This window comes from Alligator mississippiensis, chromosome 7 (assembly GCF_030867095.1).
Source record: "Alligator mississippiensis isolate rAllMis1 chromosome 7, rAllMis1, whole genome shotgun sequence".
In the NCBI taxonomy this organism is placed as follows: domain Eukaryota; kingdom Metazoa; phylum Chordata; order Crocodylia; family Alligatoridae; genus Alligator; species Alligator mississippiensis.
The window spans coordinates 38,952,142-38,977,117 of record NC_081830.1 but is presented as its reverse complement, the minus strand read 5'-3'; the positions used below and the strand labels follow the sequence as shown (position 1 = coordinate 38,977,117).

Here is a 24,976-nt window from a genome sequence, read left to right as displayed (position 1 = left end):
TGTTTTTCTCTTCTAGAGCATTAAAGGTGATCTGAAGGGGCATCATACTCATCCTTCAATGTTTGATTAGCTTGCTCAAGATCCTGCAGTTTGTTGTGTAACTCCTGGCACTCTGTTTCCAGCTCAGAGATCTTTTGCAAATACTCTGCAATTCTGTAAGTACACAATATGTAGCAGTGAGAATGTTATCTAGGGCAGTGTGCATGCACAACTAGCAAAACAGGGTTCTGGCCCATGACTAGGGCTCCTAGACCCTATTACACAAACAAATAATCCAATCAAAATTCTGGGTCTCATACCCCATCATGAAAAAGAAATTTTTCCTACTCACTTTGCTTCATTCAGCTGCATCTCTCGGTCTTTCTGCTGCATTTGGTTATTCAAATCTATTACAGACTGGGCCCAACTAGAGAGAGAAAAGAATTACTACACAGTGCAGGGCTGTCACCTAGACAAGCAAACACTGACTGGCTCTCAGTTAGATAGTATCAATCCAAAACTACAAGTGAGATGTGCTTCTCTTTCCTTTTCAAAACCAGGAAACCAGGCTAGGTATATTACCAAGATACAGATATTAGATAGGGAGTCTACACACAAGAAAGAGTAAACATTGTTACATACTAGGAAAAAAGGTTCACTTTTTTAAAATGGCTAAAAAAGCTCCGAAATATTCAAGTGTGTCAATTAGCCACAAAAAGCAAATCTAAACCAGGATTTAAATGGGTTGGCAGCTTAAATAGGTTATGTTTCTCCAAATGAGAAGCATGAAAGGGTAGAAACAGATGATTAAAGAAGAATACATTAGACATAACAAAACAGAATTAAAATCCAACACCTTCCAACAACTACAGCACACAGAATCCATAATTTGCAAAAGGTCCACACACGACGCACAGAACACAAAAAGAGTTCCTAACCTCACCACGTTTCTTATGCAGCTCCGTCAGCTCCTCTTGATACTTAATTCTCAGCTGGGCCAGTTTCCTGCAACTGAGCTTCACTCCATGTACCATCATGCCCTGGACTGGAATTCAAAAAGGTGTTGGGGGGGGGGGGGGGGGGGGGGGCAGGAAGATGGGAAAGAGAGAAGATTTCATAAGTTACAATCCAACTACTTCGGCACCTTTGTCTAGTTGACTCACGATAGCCATACCCCTCCCTTTTTTCTAGGTACCATATACAATTTAACCAGCAAGGAAGTTAATATATATCAGTGTTTCTCAACCTGCAGGTTATGACCCAAAAGTGGGTGGCAAGAATATATGAAAGGGTCACAAACAAACTTTAAAAATGGATTCTCCTTTTAAAAGACAAAAACATGGGAAACCATGGTTTGCCCTTGCAGATCCCCATGCCCCCCCCCCCCCCCCCCCCCCCCCCCCCCCCCCCCCCCCCCCCCACGGTGGAGCTGGGACCTGGGGGCAGCAGGTTGGGAGTGCAGGATATCAGTGTTTCCCAACCTTTCCCATCCCACAGCACACTGGCCAAACAGAGCTGGGGGAAGGTGGCATGGGCATGGCCAGGGTACAGTGCTAGCAATGGCGGTAGCCACACCCTACCAGGAGCCACACCCCACCCATTCCATGGCACACTGGTGTGCTGCAGCACACCAGTTGGGAAACACTGCCCTACATGACTATTCATCACTTTTCTTACATTAGCAAAAATGTGATTTAATTCCATCCCTTACAATTTCAAGGACAGATTTCACTCTTCTGGAAAAGGAGTAATATTTAGCACTACTCCATGAAGCCCAATTAGGATCCTCATTTGTTTCTTCATTGTTGATAAATGGTGCTCAAGTCATTCTCGACCAAAAGCCCACTTTTCCCCGCCAAAACTCAGTGCCTTCAAACCTGCCATAATTCTATCCCAAAATTAGAGGTGCTTCAATAAAGATTTTCTTGGCTGATACTGATAGCTGCCAGGGGCAGGGCAAGCCCCCATACCCCATGAGGAGACTGAATGGACCCAGCCCTGGGAAAGGCAGGACCCAGCTGGGCTGAGGGGCCAGAGGAAGGACCCTGCTGCACACACTGAAGGGAAGTGGCTGCCTCGGCTTCTGCCAGGTTCTACCCTCAGGCCCTGGGGCACAAGCCTAAGGGTTGAGTCACACTGGGCTGGCCAGCTCTGTCTGCCCCTCCCCGCCCCAGTCACATCTTTGCGGCATTCAGTGCCTTTTCCAGCACCCACTCTGGCCCCAGCCCACAGTCCGCACTGCGCTAGTGCCTGGGACACCACAGCAGCTACTCCGCTCTGCTCCAGCCCAGCCCGGTGCACCAGTGAGGGGATGGGGGTGTACCTGGGGTCACCCTGCTTGCAGGATGGAACCAGGCATCCAGGGCCCTGGGCAGAAGGCATAATTATCAGAAAACATTACCAGCTACAATGGCCAAAGAAATCTAATAGCAAATAATTTCATTTCCCTTTCATCAATGCCCATCTGATAGGTAACCAATATATTGGTGCACCTCTACCCAAAATCTCTTTCTTCAAAATCTTTATCTTTTCTCACATTTCCCTGGTCTAGGGCCTCCCAAGCTCTACACCAGGGTTGTCAAAAATATAGCCCTCAGGCCAAATCTGGCCCATGGAGCCCCATCATCCATCCACCCCTGCTCTACACAGAATTGCTGCTGACTGCTTCCTCATTCTTCTTTGTCCTCTAAGCATATTACAGCTCCACAAGGTCTTAGAGCAAACCTTAACGTTTTTTAACTGAGCTATGAATTTTGTCACCCTCTTTCCATCCCCTGATGGATCTAGCCCTGGTCTGCTCTACACAATTTCACCTATTTGTTAGCATTTTTATGTATGTATGTTTGGGATTTTTTGTTTTTTTTTTGTTTTTTTTTTTTGGGGGGGGGGGGGGGGGGGTTACAGCTTCTTATGCCTGGAACATCTACCCATAGCTTAGCTGCTTGTTAAACTTTAAATGAAATTTTAGCTGATGCTCAGAAGTTAACATTTGTAACTTTCAAATTATTGACATCAAGGGATGGCCAGCCACAATCTGGATCCAGCCCACCAAGCAATTTTATCTGGCCTAGGAAGCCAGGAAGTTGGCAACAATTCAGTAACCCAGGGGATGGTGGTGTGGAGGAGTTACTGGCCTTCACTGAGAAGTTTACACCATTTAAGGCATGACTCCTCAACATTACCAGACTACTCCCTAACACCAACTTCACAATTAGCTCCAGATGAACATCTACCACAAGTAATAAGATTTAACAGTTTCTCAGTTTACTGAAGACCAAACTCGCTCGTACCACCTATGTAACATTTCTTAGATCCAAACATTACAAGTGCAGTTTTAAACTGAAACTGAAGCAAGGCAAGGGTTTGAAGGAATACCCTAAAGACGGCAAGGATTCTCAGACTGGGATACATTTAAGAGATTTTTTAAAGATACCGATTAACCATAAAGGTACCAATGATTTTCAGGAACAGAAGGGTCATATGGAAAGAATACTGGAATGAATCAGGGGATCTCGGGACTATTCCAAGCTCTGCTACTGACTGTCCTAACACCACAACAGTTATTGTCCCCCTCTATGCTCAGGACATTTTTCGTCTGCCTCAGCTACTTTAGGCAAAGAGTGCATCTCATTCATACAGCACAGTGTTGCCACAAACTCAAATGGGCATTTAGAAACTATTGTGATACAAGCATAATATGGCACCACCTATAATACTAAAGAACCTGTTATATTTTTAAAAAGCTTGTACACATGAAGTTTTAAAAAGATATTTTAAGCAAATCAGTAGCTACTTTTTAGCGTTTAAACACACCACAATTTTTCTAAAATACAATGAACATGAGAAAATATATATAAGAGATAATTAAATTGATCTAAGACCAACAAAAAGAAAACTCTTGCTATTTAATCTTCTTTTGCTTGATGATCTGGGGGGAAAAGACCAATAGCCAGCTCTGAAGACCATAAAGATAAAAAAACCCAAAAAAAGAAAGAAAAAGAATAGAAATTAGCATGTGGTCACTTCAAGCTTCTCTCTTGCTTTAGTCTGCATTACAGCATATACTTCCATTTCCTAGAGGCATAACACTTTGATCTGCTGTTATATCAGCTCTTGAAAACTAAATGGATTCCAGCTCAGTCACTAATAACTAAGACAGTTCTCCAAAGAAAAACTAGGTTTAATGAGTCGTGTTGGTATTTCAGTATTAATCTGATCTGGTATTGGAAATAACTCATTCCAAAAGATTACATGCCAAAAGAAGCATATGCAAAAGGCAAGGAATTCCTAGGATAATATCTTTTATTGGACCCACTCTATAAGTGTGATATAGTTAGACAAGCTTTCAAAGTTTAAAAATGCAAGTCCTGATGCAAAGTCTGTTACTCTGTGACTTACCACAGCCACAAAGTTCAAGGCAACCAGAATCAGCCACTTCACCCTAAGTCTTTATGTAAACTGTCTTCTCCTCAAAGATCTGTGATTAGAGAACTCATTTCATGTCATCACAGGCAAGAGTATGCTGAGGGCACTCCCAGAACAAGGCTTCAAATTTTATTTAAAGAATGTTTTTAATGCTTTTAACATACCATTGCCTCACCCTCGCATCTCCTGGGTCTGACTCCTGGAGTAGCATTCAGATGGAGGTGGGCTCCCATAAATTAGGAGAGTATTATTTATTCCAGCCATTAAGAAAATTTTGATATTTTTCATAAGGCCAGTAGCCCTGGTGCATCAGCCAAATTTTGTCAGTCACAAACACATTCTAGTTAAATTTTTGCTTACTATTTCAATGGAGTAAATAACCTTAACTGTAAACAGTAATATTACACAACATGCTGAATTGCACCAATAGTGGTGTTTCAATGGTGGGTGAAGCAGCTTTTACACGTTACATTTACAAGCTTCAGCAACTGACAGACTTTGGCCTCAGCTAGTGTCATGCCCCTATTTCAATGGCAACATCAGTCTTTATCTGTTGCAGTTCACGTGCCACCCATATATGTGAGAATACTGGTTCAGTACTGATTCAAATATCAATGGAATCATCTGCATCACCACTACTTACAGTACCAAAGTTCTTACAGCAATACAACCGTCTGAGGCTGAACTTTGCGAGGCTGAATTTTGCTCCTCCTACCAACAAAGCAAAGAGGGAACGCCTGCCATTCGTACACATCAGTGTGAAAAATTTACAGGGAATTTCTGACACCATTTGAGAAAGTCTTCATAGAACCATGGAAGACCCATATTTGAGAAAATCTTGTGCTGGGATCTTCTAAGTAATGTAAGGACCTGGTCTTTTCCTCCACTCATTACAAAACAAAACAAAAAAAACAAATCACTGCAAGATGTAGCTTATAATCATATAAACAGCAACATTAAAAGATGAGCACCATGAGAATAATGGGGCAAACAAGTCAGACTATCTTAAGTCCATTTCAGAATACAGGCAACCCCCACTTAGTGCTCTTAATTGGTTCCTGAAAAAACGAGCATTAAGTGAAATAGTGTCAGGCAAAACTGAAAGTTTTTGATGAACCAAGATGGCAACTGTGTGTGTTATAACAAAACTCACTGAGCAATCAATATAAAACGAGCATTATAGAGAAACAGCGCTAAGCAAAACGGCATTAAGCGGGGATTGCCTGTATATAAAATATGGAGGATGCTATGAACTGCCAGATAAACTACTACCTGTCTGAAAATTCAGCAGACTTCTTTCCATAAGATTTAACTTAAAATATGTTGCTAAATGTTGAGACCTTGTGACAAAGGAGTTAATCTTAGTCCAGGTCTGTCCAACTTTTAAGTAGCTAGAAGCCACACCCTGCACATGCCACACCACCAGGGGCCTCAATAGTGTAAGCCACAGGCACTGCAGGGTAGCCACTATTTGGATGGCCCCCACTTCTTTGCTCTACTACGCACACGTGCAGCCCCCCACAACTGCTTTACTAGATGGCATCCCCTCAGCTCACTGCTCATGGGCTTTCCTGTTGCAGCATGCTACGGGCTTTCCTCAGCACTGCACCATACCACACCACAGAATACCCTTGGGCAGGTGCAGGAAGCAGAAGCCAGAGGAGCAACAGAGAACCTGGAGAACCTGTCTGCAGCAGCAGCCAGAGTGAAAGGGGGAGTGGTGGCTTAGTGGAAGCCTGAGGGCTGCATATATGCCCTGTGGGCCACTCACCCCTTGAACAGCCGTCTTAGTCTATCCTGTGCTCTCATGTTGTTTGGTTCCAAGGTACTACAGTAGCCTAGAGAGACTGGCTGTACAAATATAACTTGAATGCACAATGTTTTGGTGCACAGGAAAGACAGCTGGGAAAAATGTTGACCTATTCCTGATTTGAAGAGAATTGCACATACCTGATCTCATGCCTGCTTTGCAAATCCTGTTTTTCTGCTTGTAGCTTGTCTGCCACCACTGCATGGAGATCCGACTTCTCCAGCAGCTTGTTATCTAATAGGGCAAGAAGTACAGTTAGAAAGAAGAAAAAGAGAGCTTCTTGTACATGGCTGATGGACTAGGTTAGATTTCACTGCCTGAAATTGTTATCCTAACACTGAAAATTGTAACAAAAAGCTACTTTACCCTGCTAGCACAGAAAACCTGCTTTGACTCTGACTGACAATGATACTATTCCAGATCCTTCTCACAAACCAAGACACCATTAAAAACTTCTCCTGCAAACCTTTGATCGCAGGAGTGGCCGTACTGATATTTTTTGGATCTGTCACGTGAAGAACTGCTTGAAAAGTCCATCTTTCACCTTTTTATAGCTTCTTAACCAAGGCAATGGCAAGCAAAGTAAAGTGTGCAGGACACAATCAACCCTCTGTTGTGTAAAATGCAGCTTTTCTAGAATATTTGATAATATAGACAAAAAAAATAAATCACAAGTTTTAAGTGGCCTCTACATCGGTCTGCTCCTGGTGTGGCTATGGGCAAAGAAGAGAAGGGCAAGAAACAAAGCTAAAGAAAAAGCCAACTGTACTGAGGAAAATCAAGAGCATTAGGCACTTAAAACCTCCATCTATACAGGCAGAGCAATGGCCTGGGCAACACTTGCATTAGTTTCACTTCCATAGCTTCCTACACCATAGGTGATAGGGATTACCTTCAAAGATGAAAAAACACCACCCCATCTATATGTGCCCAGTACAGGAGGACATTTGTTCCCTAGGATGAAAACACCAATGTATTTTATGTAACACATGCAAAAAATACTACATTCATTCTCCATCAGCAATAAGCCACAACAAAGCAGTTCTTGTGGCCTTCGCTTCAGGGAGACAAGTGGTGATAACGACTGTCAACGCTTCCTATCTGAACCCTGTCTGCTGCTGTTAAAAATTGGGACTCATTCACATGGCAGTTCTCAACCTTTTTAAACTGAAGGCTCCTCTGGCTCCACACACTGTAACACTGAGCGGCACCACTTAAACAGCTATTGTATTTTCTCCCACACAACACATCTCAAATAAGACACATCGTGTTTTTGAAATGTATTATGAAAAAGAAAACATATTTTTCCTCAGAGTTATGGCTACAGAGAGGAGGGGCTGGGCCTGACTTGCCCTCCTGTCCTGCCTTTCCCACTTCACTAAACCCCTGGTGGCTGTTGCCCACGCCTCGTCTCCCTAGGCAGCCTGCGATCTGGAAAAGACCTTAGAAGCGGTGAAAGAGGGGCGGCCAGAAACCCTGGCAACCGCCCCGCGAAGAGCTCGGGGGGGGTTGCGCGAGGAGACGGCTCACTGCTCCCCGCGGGCCGCTCACACTGCAGGATGATCTCCTCGAAGGCCTGCCTCTGCAGCCGGTCCCGCCGCCGCAGCTCCTCCGCGATGTGGCGCTTCCAAGCGGGGAAGGCGGCGGCTCGCAGCCCCGCGGACATGGCCTCGCGGGCGGCCGGGCCGGGGCCGAAGGGACGCAGCGGGCGGACAGACGCTGCGGCCGGGCTGGGCCGGCCGCGGGGCTCTCACGGGCGAGCGCACCTCAGCGCTGCGGGCCGGGGCCACCCCCCGCCGGCGCCATTCCGCCCGCGCCCTGTGTCACCCGGGGCCTCCCGCCCCGCGCGGCGCCCGCCGATAACGTCACCGCCGAGCTGCCCCGCCAGCGCCTGCGTCGCTCCCGCCGCGCGCGGCCCGCGCTGCCCCTGGGCGCCTCCCCCGCGAGTTGCCCCTTCGCGGAGGGGCCGCGAGCGGGTGCTTGGGGAGGGAAGGAGTGGGGGAAGAAAGAGGCGGGAAGGTCCTCGCCAGGCCGCCATGTTGGGGGTGGCCATGAGGTAGAGGTCGCGCCGCCATCTTGGGAGTGGCGCGAGGATGAGGTGGGAACCTCTACCATTTTGGTGGTGGCGCCGGAACCTTTAATCCCACGAAAAGTGCCAGCGGTGGGGCTAGATGCCCCTTGACGGACAGGCCGTCTCGCGTATAGCCCCGGCGCTCACAGGCCCGGGCCCTCCTGACACAGAAGCCTCCTGGGTTGGCCCCACCCTCTGCGCGCACTGCTGTAGGGGGATGGGACGCGAGGCTACTGACGTATGCGCTGCCCCGGAGTGTGAGCGCCCCCGCGCGTGAGCCGGGGTCCTCAGCACCGCCGCGTGCTCACGCGCGGAGTCCAGGAGCGCAGAAGAGCCGCTCTCCTGCGTCCACAGCCTTCCCCGCCCCGCCCCGCCCCGCTCCGCTCCCCACGACCCTGCAGCAGCCGCCTCTTGTGCGGCTGCCGCCGGTCCGGGGTCCTGCAGAGCTGTGCGCTCCGTGGGCCAGGCAGCCCGAGCTGTGCAGTGAGTCGCCACCCAATATGTGCGTCTACCCTACACACACACACACACACACACACGAGTCTCATGTTGCTACATGCACACTAAGTTGACTTAAAATAAGGTGACTTAAATTTTGAGGTGGCTTAAGCCACCTCAGAGCATAGAACTTGGCATGGTGGCAGCCATCTTGTGAGCTAAGTCAACAAAACTAATGCAACACAAAATAATACACCTCCAAGGTGTATTATCTTGTGCCACATTTCAGTCAACTCTGCTCCACATATGTGCGCACATTGACCGTTAAATCAGCTTAAAGAAGTTAAGCTGGTTTAACCAGGGCCCGACACAGGCATGGGTGAATCAGGTGGCTGCCTGGGGCCTGGACCAAAAAAGGGCCTGAAAATGGCAATTTTTAAACTATTATTACCATTGTGTCCAGCAAAGGGGGGCCCAATACTAAAAGTTCACTCAGGCCTGCCAGGAGTCTAGGTACAGTGCTGGGTTTAACTCAGAAAGTTAGCACGTGTGTATGCAGAGGCTTACATGTCTTAATGTCAGAGCCCTCCACAGCTAACTGGACCAAGGGCAGGGAGAGGGACCCAGGACCTCCGCCCGGAGAAGCAGCATTACCAGCTAACTTGGTAACTAACTAACTTGGTTAGCTAACCAGCTAACCACACACAGGGCTCAGGTCTCGGCAGAGGGGAAAATGCTGGGAAGTCCTCGATGTCCTTCACCGCTTTTTGCTGCTGGGTCTGGTGTGTCACTAGTTCCTCCCTGCAGATGCTCTGATCCCAGAAGCCGTTGGGTCTGAATCACAATGATGAGCGTGTGAAAGAAGCGGATTGTGAGTGACTGTTTCAAGGGAGTTGGGATGCTAGGCCAGTGATCACATCCAATGCTAATAAGGCAGGGGTGGGCAATTATTTTGGGCATAGGGCCACTTACTGAGTTTCAGCAAGCCATCAAGGGCTGCATGACAGGCAGCTCAGGGCAGATTAATATTAATTTTCTAAATTTTTTAGGGGCCCCATGGGCTGGATAGAATGGCTTGGCAGGCCACATCCAGCCCCCGGGCCACATTTTGCCCACCCCTGTAATAAGGTGAGTCTAGGAAAGAATGATGGTCACAGACCACACTCCAGGAGACCCTTATCTCAGAGGAATGGGCAGGAATACAGAAATCTGAAACTGAACTATATAAAATTCCCATACACAACGGCAGAGCGGTGGGAGCCTGGAACTTGCCTCAAACCCTGAGGACAGATTCTGAGGGCCCTGAGACCCCGCCTGGTAAAGAATGTTCTGCAGTATATACATATTCTTGTTAGCATTGCTTGATTGATAACAAACAATCCCAATAATGGTGTATAGTTTGGAGGAACTTGCTTTGGCTTCTCTTGTGCTTCTCCGGATAAAATAAAAGCTCACAGAGACATCCTGGGTATAACAAAAGGTACCCCTAGATTACAGCACACACAGGAGAAGGGAATCTGCGGCCCCATTCCTTTGTTACCCATTCCTACACTGCACTTTCCAGTCATTCTGTCTCATTGGCCTGTCCCCTTAAAAATCAGTGAGTGCCTTCTGAATTATCAGTTTTACTCAGATTACATTTCCCAAAATTAAATACCAGAAACAGGCAGATGACAGCAGTGCAGCTAGATATCTTCCTCAGATTTCTGACAAAAAGAGGGTTTGAACTTTCAGTACATGGATATAGTTCAGATTCAGTGATTACAGCAAGTCCCCTTCAGTTACCAAGGTCACGAGAGAGCCAGAATCCCTTTTGCTTAGTCTTTCAGCATGTGTGCATTGCAATCTGTTTGGCACGTGAGTGTTTAATATGTATTATTTTAACAAGATGAAGTCTTCCTTTCATAATTAATCCAATATTGTTCCCCAGAGGTCAGTACAGAGTCATGTACTAGCTGCAATAAATACTGAGCAAGCGAGATCAGTTGGAGGATGATCACAGCCATGGGTTGTGGATTTTAGAGCATTTAGAAGAGTAAACCTTTAAACTGGAAGGCCTTCTCAATCCTAACTACAGCTCCCCTATAATTATCTCCCCTTCACCAGAATCAGAGACATAGTTCATATTTTTCCCTCTCATACCTTTGGCAACAGCAGGAAACCTGCTAGCAGTTCCATCTTAGGAAGGAACAGTAGGTTTTCTAACAATACAGCCTGGACTTTCCAGTAACAGAAAGCCTAATGTTAAAACCACATATATAGATTCCAGAGCCAAAATAAATGAACAATAGTAGTAGTACTAAAATGATTATCATCATTTTCATCATTATTACTACTTTTACTATTTAAAAGCAGTGAGCACTGAGCTGCTTCCTCTGAAATCACTCCAATAGGACTTACTTGAATATTCAGCAATTTGGAAAATCAGGACCCTTGTTTAAACTCCTGAATTTTCTTAATATCCTATCCTTGTGAGACTATACAGCTTCTCTTCCCTGTGTGTGTCACTCTTTATAAAGTTGGGGATTCTAGTAAACTTGACATAATTATATTTGATACAATTAATAAAACTTATCTTTTCCAACAGACAGTTCAGGTGATGAGAGCGCACATATTCATTTGAAGCAACTACTGTTATTTTCAATTTTTAATAGGGGGTAAAAGGACACTATTTCAAAAAGCATGATTCACAAAGTATGTAAATAGCTTCCCTGAAAGTATAACAAAGGCTTTGTTATTCTGTTGCACAGCAGAGCTAAACAGTACATGACACTTTAATGGGGTTTTGTGAAATTAAAAAAACTGATGCATGCGTGTCATGGAGCGTGTATACCAGTTTATTTGCTGTAACTCTCTCCGTGACTTGCATGTCTTCACATTTGATTTGTAAAGCAAGATAAGCAGTAGCGTAACTAGAAGTGGGCAACTGGGGCACTAGTCCAGGGTGCTGATTTTGAGGGGGTAGGAGAATGGTGGCCACAGCTGTAGGCCCAACCAGCATAGCCACCGCCACTGGCCTGGCCACAACCTAGTGACTGGACTCAGTATAGCTAACTAAACGGCTTTATGCTGGATGCCCCAAATAGCAACGGTTAAATATACCACAAAACTGATCTTTATTATTGCATTTTGCATTTGTTTCAGACTTGGTGTCCAAATAATTAACTGTGGGTATAGGGGAACATTACATCTACAAGAACTTGCTTAATTATGGACCTGTCTGAAAACGATAGTAGGTTATCAATAAGGTATGGAACAATTTTGCTTAATACAGGCAGTAAAAATCTGATAATTGGGACAGAGTATAATTTTAAAAGACAGAATTCACTGAGGCAAAACAGTCCATCTGAAATGCAGCAGTGTTCAAACAGATACTTACTATATTCCAGGTGCATGAAGGATGTGCTCGTTGTGTGTCAAGTATAAGATTTATAACAATATGTGACAGGGCCAAGGCAAGGCCGGGTCTCAACATCGGCCGACCCACCTGTCTATGTGGGGCAGCCACCCAATCTCACCTGCCATGACTTGCTGTTTGATAACCGGTGTAAAATGTGTGAGGTTGCCCATTTTAATGCCCTGATACCAGGGGCTGTTGTACATGGCTTTGTACCACCCCTACACCCTGTCTCATGCCTCACAGATGGCATCATAAATAGATCATAACTCTGGCCCAAGGCCGGGCTAGCTCTGCCCTTGGCTGGGCCCCTTCCATTCAACTCGCACACACCACCCTTTCTCACAGAACCTCATTCACTCTGCCCCCTGTCAAAGGGCCTCTTACACACTGCCCCTCACTGGGCCTCTTTCCACCCATCCCACTCCTCTTGAGTGACCCCCTGGGCCATCAGGCTTGCCTACTTTCACACTGGTCAGTGCATGGGCAGCACCTTTAGGTCACTCGAGCTTCCCTACTCTACGAGGCACCAACCTTATGCCCTGGCTCTGCAGGGAACTCAGCCTGTAGCCCCTCAGCAGGCAACTTGCTCCTGTTTTCACTCATATGGGGGTTTTGCCCATGTGTTGTCCTTCAGGCTGTCCCTGCAACCCTACTCAGCACACCCCATGCAACTTAAGGTACAGCACTTCAGGTCACCCCATGCAACCCTACTCTGTACCCACCAATGCCCAGTCCTTCAGGCACCACCATGCACCCTACTCTGGGCAGGCCACACACAACTTCTGTCCCAGTCACGAGAGCCACTCTCTTCCACTGCCCCCTCTCTGGGGTCTCCAGGGTTTTATACCCCTGTGGGACTCAGGTGCCTCTCTCTAGGCTTGCCAGCCCCCCCTCCCCACTGTCTGTTTCCACTCATAATTACCCACTGAGTAGTGGGTGCTGGGGTCCCTACCCGCCTTTCACTAGGAGACAGCTGCCTTGTCACAGGCAGCCCCACCAGACCATCATTCCCCAGCAGGGTGCAGTTTCAAGTCATACCCAGGACCAGGAGTCTCCTGCCATCCCCATTGCTCCTGCCCTTGCCTCCAAGATGTTTCAATTTGCAGCTTGGCCAGGTGATCTTATTTCAGCTGCCAGCAGCAAACTGCTGCCTCAGTCCTGAGAGCCTGAATCTAAAATGGAGGCAGATCAGCCCTCTCCTCCTATCCCAGGGCTCTCCTGCAGTCATATGACTGCCTCATTAGGGCTAGCCCACACCTGCAGGCTGCCCTGCTGCCTGCTCTCAAACCTTAAAGTGGCAGGCTTACTGAAGTTGCCTGCCACACAGTGTTTCCTTACTTTTTAAAAACGTAGGTATGTAAATGATGCGTTAAGGAATGATGTTGTTGTCACGTATCAACCTTAGTTGGTTTTGAAATGAACGTTTCCGTTTTGGGGTTTCCCAAGTAAAAAAAGTCTTAGTTTGAATTGGACTTAAAGCCTAAGCATTTTAAATTGTGAGGGTTTCTATTGGTTTGGATGGAGATTCAAAAGCAGCTCTATGCTGGAACATGACTGCAAATGTAAATCTGGAGGCTACCCACCTCCTCCTCATCCTGGCCTCACTACCCAGTGTCACTACAGTGAATTAGAGTTTGTGGGTGCCTGTACATGTCATGGGGTGTAATCATTAAATTAAGTAGGTTTATACAATTTAAACTTCTTTATTTTGGATCATTGCATCAGTGTTTGCATGCACTAGGTTTCCGAACAAATTAAGCTTTGGAGTGTCATACCAGTATTTGCAAGCATTTGGTTATCGAACTAATTAAACCCGGTCCCTGGCTGGTGCTGCAGGAGAGTGGGACAGTCCAGTACTGCTCCCCTGGCCTGGGACCCCCCAGACCATGCTCTGCCACACAGCCGTGGGAGCACTGAGCAAGTAAACGCCACAAGAAAAAAGAAAAGCGGAAGCAATTTGAAAGTGAAAGCAATTCAAAGGGGTGAACTACAAAAAAGTCATTGCACCATTTGGTAGACAATGAGGCTCATTACATGTCTATGAGTGCCTTTGTGTTTGCACGCAACGAATCCATGGATGTGCCACTTTACCTCATGGTGAGCCAAACTAAACTATGTCTGAGGAGTTTTACTTTAATGCGCCAGAAAGTCTCTTAAAGCGTCTGGAAAACCCGCTTGTGCAAACAGTCATGCCATTGTAAGAAAGGGTAAAAAAACGTGGCATGTACAAAGGCTGCCTGTGAACACCAAAGAGAAGGAATATTTTTAGTGAGAAGCTGAGCCAAGGGAGGAGTGTAGCAGCTGCAGCTTGTCCAGAGGGAGGAGGCAAAGGAAGAGTAGGGTTGGAGCCAGTGACATCAATGGATGTGACGAGCACACCCTGAGAGCAAGGGGAAAACTGAATTTTAAAGATAATGAAAGATGTCTTCATCCAAGAGAAAACCTATCCCTCCACAATCTATGTAGACATGAGTAAAGGTCCCGTTGCTCCTCCCGTGAGCATAAGGCTCACTAGTTAATGCTGCAGTGCTCCCCAGTACACCCATTTTTAGTTTGCAACCTTTGCCCTGCACGGCATGAGAGGAAGAACAACAATTCCATTATTCCTGGTTGCTGATTAACTTGTAAAAACATGATGTCATTCACCTCAACACACTGGCTCCTGTCTCTCAGTTCCACAGATTTCGCTTCTGGTCCAGATTCTCCCCTGGAAGGCAAGTCAGCCAATACAGATTCACCTCAAATCTTCTCTTAAATTAAGTATCTGCAGAGAAAGATAAAATCAAGAGAGAAATCCAAACCATAAACAGTGCGAGAGGGAGAAGATGGAGAAAAGAAAGAAGGAACAACAAGACAGCTTTACACTCCCTCACTTACCCAGACCTCCTGAGTGCTCCATTTCAACTCTGCCCAAAGCTATTGGCTTCACATGCCTCACTACTACTGACGAGTATTGGGTTTCTTTAATTTTGACTAGCCAGTCAGTCTGCTTTCAATCTCCCAGAAACCAAAATTGTACCTTTCTCTCACCACACTGCTCTTTGGGTGATCAGCAAGTGCCCTAAAACTCCTCACAAACACCACACCCTTAGAAGTGTCTCTACACTCCATAAAAACTTTTCTTCCAGCAACCAAAAGGTAGCTACCAGTCTGCTGCTCCCCATCTCCTCTCCTTTTCTTCTAACACAGCAAATTGCCCTAAGAGAGAAAACAAAAACCAAGCTTCAGGAAAGAATTATTTCTTTTAAAAAGCTAGACTTAGCAGAGGCTCAGACCATGGGGCTGGAATCCTGAAACATGGATATATCAGGTTTCCTCCCCCGGTGCTACTTGACTTTTTTTCTCAATGAAAAAGTCCTAGAAAGTTTGCCCCGGCATCAGCAAAAGGATTCAGCCTACAGCAAGGGAGAAAATTCCAGCCTACTAATTTCCTTTCAGAAGGATGTGCTGGAAATGGAAAATGTTGGGAGCTGCATGTACTAAAGGTTTGCTAGTGCTCAGTGAACATTGGTAGAAATTATATCAAGGAAGAAGAGGCTGTCCTAAGGATGAGGTAACCTATTGGAAAGATTATGGAGGCATTTTATTGTTTGAAGCAGCATATTAGTTCTTTTAAGGGCAGGATATTAGGTGGATTGGTATCTACTTAAGTTTTTATTTTCTGCTATACTAATTACACCTCTGTTACAGAAATGACTTAATCTGCTGTACTGTATCCCCTCATTTCTGGGGTGGGTAGAACATCCTGATTAATTACAACAGATGGTAGTGCTAATTTTCTCCATTCCTCTCACAAACCCTCTTGTCTTTTCATTTTTTTTTTAATTTAAATTTTCTGTATGCCAAGCCAAATTAGCCAAAACAAAATCCAAATCTGAGAGTCAGTCCAGAACCATAAGTGGCCCTGTTACTGGGAAACATCGTCCACCCGCACCTGGGGGTTCATATGTTTCCAAAACCTTTGTTGAGCATCCTACTTGCAGGCCCAAACCCAGAGGCTTAGGGTTTGGATGCCCCTGAGCTTTGCTTGCCCTCAGCCATAAGGCCCCAGGGGCAAATCAGGGAGGAGTCTCACATTTCCATAAAGTGGGCTTAAAGCCAAGACCTTCCCACTCCAGCAGCCAAGTGGGAGGTCTTTTAATTTTCCCTTTTATTTTTTTCTATCTTCTGGAAACACTCCTAATTAGAGGGGCATGCAATTATTTGGGCTGGAGGGCCACTTAGGGAGTTCTGGTGAACTGTTGTGGGCCGGATCAGCACCTTCCACTCCCTCGCCACAGTAGCTCACAAAAACTCCCTAGGTGGTTGATATGTTGTGAGTGCAGCAACACCACTCTGGACACTGCTGTGTTGGACTTGTGCGGGCCGGGGGCGATCCGGGCCCTTTTTCGAGCCGCGCGGGCAGTGGCCAGCAGCCCGGGCATGCTAGATCGGAGAAAACAGGCGATGCACTAGAATTAGTCATGGACGCTTAGTGGTTGATTCAAGTTTGTTTACTTACACCGAAGATGGTCGCGGTGTAGGCTGGACAGTTTCCCAGGCACAGCTCCGATTAAATCCTCGTTTGAGGACTACGACAAGCTCGGGTCTCTCCCACAGAGTTGTTGAGGCTCCGTGGATCCTTTTGCGCGCAGGGAGAGGGATATGTCGAGGATTGCGAACGGCAACAGGGAGAGGCTAGAGGCTGATCAGACCTCTGTTGCCTGCTTGAAATGCGCTGGGTCCGATAGGCTCCGCAGCGCTTAGAGATCTTCACACAGCATGAAGATCCCTCCTCCTGATATTCGTGGAGTCCTCCAACTTGGGCGGAAACTACTCAAGCTTTTTATACAGCTAGCAAGCCAATCACTAGCTGCCACGTATGAATAATTTCACGCAAGCCAATAATGGGGCTCGAATTATAATACAAATGGTGGGAACTCTTTGCAACGAGCATTTCTTAGCTGCAAAGAAGAAATGCACACTGCAAAGAAAGCTACAATTTGGCGGGAAAATAATTCAGTGGTGCCAAAGCACACACAAAACAAAAATCACACCCTTGGGTTGTGACAGGACTAACAGTCATTTATTATTATAACTCTCTGGAATCATATTCAGGGTGGATCTTAACAGTTGCATCAGTATATGGATACAGATCTTATACCTGCTCTGCCTCTGACTTCACCCCATCCAGTCCTAAGGAGGGAGAGGAACCAAGAATGCCCCTGACTCCTCGTGGCAGAGAACAGGGAGTCCCCAGTGCTTCAAAAGTGCCACAAAGCAACTGAACCCTGCAGTGCTGAACATGAGGCTTTGGCCTTCAAGGGACAGTGCAAGGAAATTACAATAAGATGCAAAAGTGGTAGATTACTAGATCAGTCTGGGGGCACAGGACCAAGCAGGTGGGCAGGATCTCCATGGAGATCAGTCTAGGACCCCCACAGGCAGGGCACATTCAGCTGGGTGGATGGGATGGGGCTATGGGCAGGCGGATGGCAGCATCTGGGAGTGGGCCAGGTGGGCAAGGCCAGGGCAGGGATCGCAGGGTGGTGACAGTGTGGGGCCAGGGCTGGGGCAGAGCCATGATCTGCTCCCTGCATGATGAACTGTGACTGGCCTAATTCAGGATGGTGGCAGAACACATGTCTGTGACCCAGAACCCACTGCCCCCACCCCAGCACTGGTGTGCAGGTACCCCCAGTACAGTACAGCTGCAGAGCAGCACAGCCTGGCAGTGCGGGGCGGCTCCAGTGGATCGTGACCAAATTAGGCTGCCTCACCCTGCTGGGCTGCACCACTGTACAGCTGCACTGTCCTGGGGCTGCCTGCATGCACCAGTGCAGCAGGAGCATAATCTGTCAAGCGCAGAGTGAATCGTGGCTCTGCCCTGGCCCCAGCCCTGCTCAGTCACCACCCTGTGATCCTGGCCCCAGCCCTATCCACCTGTCCCACTCCTGGATGCTGCTTCCTGCCCTCCTATAGGCCCATCCCATTTGCCTAGCCAAGCGTGCCTTGCCTGCAGGGATCCCAGGCTGGTCTCTATGAAGACCCTGCCCACCCGCTCCATCTGGCACCCCTGGTGGTGCGTGCGGGGTGGACGAGCCTGGGTTCCCAGGCAGCAGGGCTGTGTCTCGTGGCGGCAGCAGCAATACTGGCAAAGCCAGAAGGAGCCACTACCAGCAGGACTGCTGGGAAACAGAGTCCAGCTGTTTGTTGGCCCAGCCCCACTGCACACCCAGGGACAGTGGGACCACCTGCATGTGTCACAGCCCAGGCTGCCACCCCTGAACCGGGGCTGCGTGGGGCCAAGGGACCTGCTATGGGCTGGATAAAATCTCTCGGTGGGCCAGATTCGGCTTGCGGGCCATATTTTGCCAACCCCTTCCCAGTAACCTCAGTCCTCCTTCATTCTCCTTAAAATCTCTCTTCCCTATTGTATCTTTATAAGATTTTGCAACTCAGTGGGAAGGTGACTTCCTCCTTAAGGTCTGAAGAGCGTATTCTGTTACTAAGAACATTAGGGGAAAAAAAGTCTAAAAGCAGTTGCTAAATTTCTTAGAAGACTAAATTCAGTAACAAATTTCATATACTCTCAGGCTTAGACCCAAGGAAGGATGTTTGATGCCTGAAAGCTTGTTCAAACAGTTTTCCAACTATACAGTTTCATACATTCATAGATTCATAGATGTTAGGGTCGGAAGGGACCTCAATAGATCATCGAGTCTGACCCGCTGTATGGCAGGAAAGAGTGCTGGGTTTAGATGACCCCAGCTAGATGCATATCTAACCTCCTCTTGAAGACCCCCAGGGTAGGGGAGAGCACCACCTCCCTTGGGAGCCCATTCCAGACTTTGGCCACTCGAACTGTGAAGAAGTTCTTCCTAATGTCCGGTCTAAATCTGCTCTCTGCTAGCTTGTGGCCATTATTTCTTGTAACCCCTGGGGGCGCCTTGGTGAGTAAAGCCTCACCAATTCCCTTCTGTGCCCCCATGATGAACTTATAGGCAGCCACAAGGTCGCCTCTCAACCTTCTCTTGCGGAGGCTGAAGAGGTCCAGGTGCTCCAGTCTCTCCTCATAGGGCTTGGTCTGCAGGCCCTTAACCATACAAGTGGCCCTTCTCTGGACCCTCTCCAGGTTATCCACATCCCTCTTAAAGCGCGGCGCCCAAAATTGCACGCAGTATTCCAACTGCGGTCTGACCAGCGCCTGATAGAGGGGAAGTATCACCTTGGTTCTGTTCGTCATGCATCTGCTGATGCACGATAAAGTGCCATTGGCTTTCCTGATGACTTCGTCACACTGGTGACTCATGTTCATCTTGGAGTCCACTAGGACTCCAAGATCCCTTTCTGCTTCCGTGCCACCAAGCAGGTCATTTCCTAGGCTGTAGGTGTGCTGGACATTTTTCCTCCCTAGGTGCAGCACTTTGCATTTCTCCTTGTTGAATTGCATTCTGTTGTTTTGTGCCCATATGTCCAACCTATCCAGGTCTGCTTGTAGTTGTTCCCTGCCCTCTGGTTTGCCCACTTCTCCCCCCAGTTTTGTGTCATCCACAGACTTGGAGAGAGTACACTTCACTCCCTCATCCAAGTCGCTGATGAAGACATTGAAGAGTATTGGTCCAAGGACCGAGCCCTGCAGGACCCTGCTGCCCACACCCTTCCAGATCGATGCCGACCCATCCACTACGACTCTCTGGGTACGACCCTCTAGCCAATTCACCACCCACCAGACAGTGCAGTCATCCAAGTCACAGCCCTCTTAACTTGTTCACCAGTATGGGGTGGGATACCGTATCAAAGGCCTTCCTGAAATCTAAGTAAACAACGTCTACCCCTACTCCTGCGTCCAGGTGTTTTGTAACCTGGTCATAAAAAGAGACTAGACTAGTCAGGCATGATCTACCTGCTACGAACCCATGTTGGCTTCCCCTCAGCATAATTTTTCCTGCTGGGCTCTCGCAAATATGAGCCTTGATAATTTTTTCAAAGACTTTGCCAAGGATGGAGGTGAGACTGACTGGCCTATAGATGCCTGGGTCCTCCTTCCTCCCCTTCTTGAAAATGGGGACCACATTAGCCCTTTTCCAGTCCTCCGGGACCTGGCCCGTGCGCCATGAGTGTTCAAATATTCCCGCCAGTGGCTGCGCAATGACGACAGCCAGTGCTTTCAGTACCCTCGGATGGAGCTCATCCGGGCCTGCCGACTTAAACGCATCCAGTTCCTCCAAGTGCCTCTGGACCATCTCAGGGTCTATGCTTGGTAGTCTGGCGCCCTGCTGCTGCCTCTCTACAATCCCAGTGAGAGACTTGTCTTGCCCCTCACTTAGGAACACTGAGGCAAAGAACTCGTTGAGGAGTTCAGCCTTGTCCCCTCTGTCTGTCACCAATTGCTTCTGTCCATCTAGTAGGGGTCCTATTCCTCCCTGGGCCTTCCTTTTACTCCCTATATATCTAAAAAACAATTTTTGTTATCCTTAACTTGGGATGCCATCCTCAGCTCCATGGTAGCTTTGGCCTGTCTAACTGCCTCCCTACAAGAGCGAGCAGAGGAGGTATACTCCTCTTTAGTAGTCTCTCCCCATTTCCACTTTTTATATGCCCCCCTTTTTGCCCGTAGGCTGCTCTGGGTTTCTCTGGTCAGCCAAGGAAACCTCTTGGCCCCTTTCCCCCTTTTTTCCCGCATTGGGATCGTCTCCCTCTGTGCCCGAAGGATCATTTCCTTAAGGCACAGCCACCCTTCCTGGGCTCCCATCTCTTCAAAACTCTTACTCTGCAGTGCATCCTTGACTAAATGCCTGAGTTCATTGAAGTCAGCTTTCCTAAAGTCTAGCACTTTCACCCTACTAGTTACCTTACCCACTCGATGTCTTATGATGAATTCTATTATTTGGTGATCACTGTCCCCCAGGTGACCACCGATCTGTACGTCTCCTACCATGTCATCCCCCGTTGCCAATACCAGGTCCAGCAAGGCATTCCCCCTAGTGGAACCATGTACCTCCTGCGTCAGATGGAAGTCCTGTACACAGGATAGGAACCTGCGTGAACAGTGGGACTTTGCTGTCTGCATCTCCCAGCAAATGTCTGGGTAGTTTAGGTCCCCCATGACTACCGCCTCCCTAGTTTTTATGGCCTCCAAGAGCTGCCTCAGGAGCCCCAAATCTAGTTCTTCCCCTTGGTGTGGGGGTCTGTAGCAGACCCCTACCATCAAATCCCTTTCTCCTTGATCTCTGTGTAACCTAACCCACAATCCTTCTACTTTCTCCTCCTCCAATTACATTTTGATAAGGGTCGATGTATAACGCTCCTTGACATAGAGCGCAACCCCTCCCCCTTTCTTCCCCACCCTGTCCTTTCTGTACAGCTTATAACCCCCAATGTGTACTGCCCAGTCGTGGGAAGAATCCCACCAGGTTTCTGTTAGCCCTACTAAGTTGTAGGTGTTTTCTGCAAGCAGGAGTGCTAGTTCATCCTGCTTGCTCCCCATGCTCCTAGCATTAGTGTATAGGCACTTGAGCCCTGTGACTGGCGCCTTTGTTGCCCCCCGGCTCTGATGCCCAAAGGGCCCCTTATTGCTTACGTGCTTATTGCTTACCTGTGGTGTACTGGTGGCCGCCCCGTGGATTGCAGGTTCCTGATGTTCTCCTTCTTCAGGCTGGGCTGTCCTTGTGGGTGCCACATGGTTTGGTGGTCCACGGCTTCCCCCGCCTTCATCATCCCCTCTCCCCAACGAGCCTAGTTTAAAGCCTAGTTTAAAGTTGGTTCAGGCAAATATACCACAAAAATACTTGCCTCTCATGCATACTGTCATGAAATTCATGCTGTATTCAGAGAATACATGCTATTAGTTTTGGTTGGCTGAGTGTGAGGTGTTTCTATTTTTCACTCTTAATAAAGAAAATGAATCTTAGTTTTAAAGGCAAAATTTGGATTCATTACTGCCATGTCCATTTTAAACAGATGAGGGAGGAAATATCTCATTCATAGGAACATTAGCCTTGAAGGGGCTGCCTGGGTGGTTGAGTCCATTTCCCCAGGTCTGACATGGAGAGAGTTACAGGGACATGAATAGCACGTGCCCCAGCGGCTGGGGGGACACGGCTGCGCCGGCAGCAGTGGGAGCGTGGCAGCAGCAGCCTGCCAGCAGTGAGTGGGGAGCTCCTGCAGATGTCACCGGCACTGTTGGCGGCAGGGGTGGGGGTAGTGAGTGGCCAGTGGCGGCGGCAGCCAGGGGCAATCGTGGACCGCCGGCAGCGGGGTGGCAAGCAGCAACTGCTCTCAGGCGCCACCAACAGTGTCAGCAGCGCATTTTTGCAGGGGGTGCACCGCCACGTGCAGGGGGTGCCTGTGTACCCGCATACACCTCCTACGTGTCACCCCTGTACAGGGAGGCTGTGCTAGGTGGCAGGGGTTTCAAAGGATGAGGATCTTGCACAAGGACTGCAAGATAGTATGCAGACATGGATGAGCTCAGTGCTAACACAGTGCTTGTTACTCTTTGTCAGGTGCTTTCAGAGGGTTCAGCCCAGCCTAGATTGTATCTGGGCCTTTGAGAGACTCATGGTGGGAGGGGGCAAAGGCTGCAAGGAGCCTCTTGGACATGATATCCTCTGTATTAGGGCCAATCACAGTCCCTGTGCTCAGGAATATGGAAAGGTTATTTCCTCTCTGCACCATGTGGTACACATCACCCCAAACAGGTCTATAAAGAGACAGAGTAGTAATACCCAATCTATAGCAATCCATTGCCCACATTGGTCTGAAAGAGGCTGCTCTCAGTGCATCCTGCTCTGCTCTAGGTAAGGATTGTACCTTTCTGACACACACCTACCCCCTCAAGTACCCCCTGGGTATGGTGTCCTTCTTAAACGCACAATTGTATCCCAAATGACAGCAGTCCCTGGGTTCAATTGCTTATGTAACCCTTCTGTCAGGCACTGGACAGCAGAAACAAGGGCCAGGTTCAATTGTAGGGGGTTTTACACAAACTTTCTATTTTGACTCTGTCTCGGACGGCCGGAGCCGACTCAAGGTGATATATAAATTGCTCGGTCATTTGGGCGGGCTAGTGATTGGAGAGGCAGACAAAGCTTATTGGTTGCAGAAACTTTACTTACGCCGCTTGTAGCTGCGACGCAGGTGGTTCGGTCGCTTAAACAACTCCAAGAGTTGCTCCAGCTGGCAAGGCTCAGGCCAGCGAATCTGTCCACAAATTAAGCCGGCAGGGAAAGGGTACATCGAAGGATTGCGCTCGGCGACGGGGAGAAGAATCGATAGGTGATCAGTCTATCGATCAGCTTAGCCGCAAGTCAAATCTCCTTAGAGACACTCTGCAGAGTGCTCAAAGTTCTCCGACTTGGGCGGAAGTCGCACGAAATTTTAAACGGCTAGCAAGCCAATTACTAGCTGCCACGTAGGAATAATTTAGAACTGGCCAATAGCGGGACACAAATTTGCATTCAAATGGCGGGAACTCTCTTGCACCGGGGTTTTCTGTTGCAGCAGAAAAACCTTTGCTGTGCAAGAGGCTCTCATGTGGCGGGAAAATTCCATCGTGCCGAGGCACCAAAATCGTTGGGTTGTGACATGACCCCTTGCCGACAGCACAACTGGAATTTTAGACACATGAGCACGTTATAAGGAATTTTTGTTTCAGGATTTACTGACCTGGCGAAGCTTAAGCAACCAATATATATATACAAACAAACAATTTTACAGACCAGTCTTTTTAACAAACTATAAAATACAATAACTTAAACATATAACAACAACTATTAATCATCGTCTGATTGGAGAACATCTGCTTGGGACTCCCCTCGTTTATTAGTTAGTGCATAATGAAATAGTTACCATGGGACGTCCGTCTTTTCCTATAATAGACAATACCAATTAAAATACTTAGTAAAAATGAGAGAGAAGCAGCGCCATGGCAAGTCCTGAGCTGATGGACATTCGCTGCCTAGGTGTCTCTTTTATAGCCGTCACTCCTTTGACTCGAAGGAACCGCAGTTTGGTGCTCGACGGATCTCACAATCAAGCGGCTGTAGATTACTGCTTTGCTGAAGTTAGGCCTGTAAAGAAAGGAAACAGCAACAAAACAAAACAAAAGAGACTTATAATTTAATTTACTGTAAGGATACTGGGTGAATGTCGGAATGTCGAGTCATCCAGTTGTGATGAACGATAATAGGGGGACGATCGGGCTTTTCCTCTGATTGGACAGAATAGGTATTAGGATATTGTCCCAACCGTTGAACTGTTCTTTTGTGAACCTGCGGATGAGACTGATGGGGGTGCGGTATTAAGATCCACACTAACTCATCTGGCTGGAACTTAGGTTCCCAAGGTAGGGGTTTTTGGACATTAGCTTTGTCCCATAACGGTTTAGCGGTGTTCAGTGAGATGAGAACATCATGATTGAATTTGGTCTAGTTTTTAAACATCCCTCCTCCTCTGAGGCGAAGTTGTTCTTTGTATAGGCCTATATGTCTTTCTACAACGCCGTTGGACTGCGGGTGCTATGGCAGATGGAGATGTCATGCTACATTGTGAAGATGAGCAAATTTGTCTAGAGCATTAGAGTTAAACGGGGGTCCCCCATCAGACTGAATCTCATGAGGAGGTTGCCAGGTGGCAAATACAGCAGTTAAGGCAGAAATAACAGCAGTGGCATTGCTTTTTCATAAGGGGATAACTTGTAACTGTCTTGTTCCCAAGTCGACAGCAACTAATCCTTTATTTGGCAGCTTAGACCCTGGGAGAGGTCCTAGCAGATCTACCTGTCAGACTTTTCCTGCTTGGAACTGTGAAGAGTCGAAAGCTCCGAGCTGATGCTTGGTTCTATGGCACTTCTCTTTAGCACATATCTCAC

General features: G+C 47.7%; 1 protein-coding gene across 1 annotated transcript in view; it reads right to left on the bottom strand.

Annotated features, from left to right (window-relative positions):
- The window catches only part of ATG16L1 (autophagy related 16 like 1), a 25,550-nt gene extending 17,519 nt beyond the window's left edge, over positions 1-8,031 (bottom strand). The window contains 7 exon segments of the mRNA XM_059731855.1: positions 5-37; positions 39-153; positions 332-406; positions 895-980; positions 982-1,024; positions 6,355-6,448; positions 7,766-8,031. Of these exon segments, the coding sequence (XP_059587838.1) occupies positions 5-37; positions 39-153; positions 332-406; positions 895-980; positions 982-1,024; positions 6,355-6,448; positions 7,766-7,880 (561 nt within the window). The 5' untranslated portion in view covers positions 7,881-8,031.
- Positions 8,032-24,976: the final 16,945 nt, after the last annotated feature.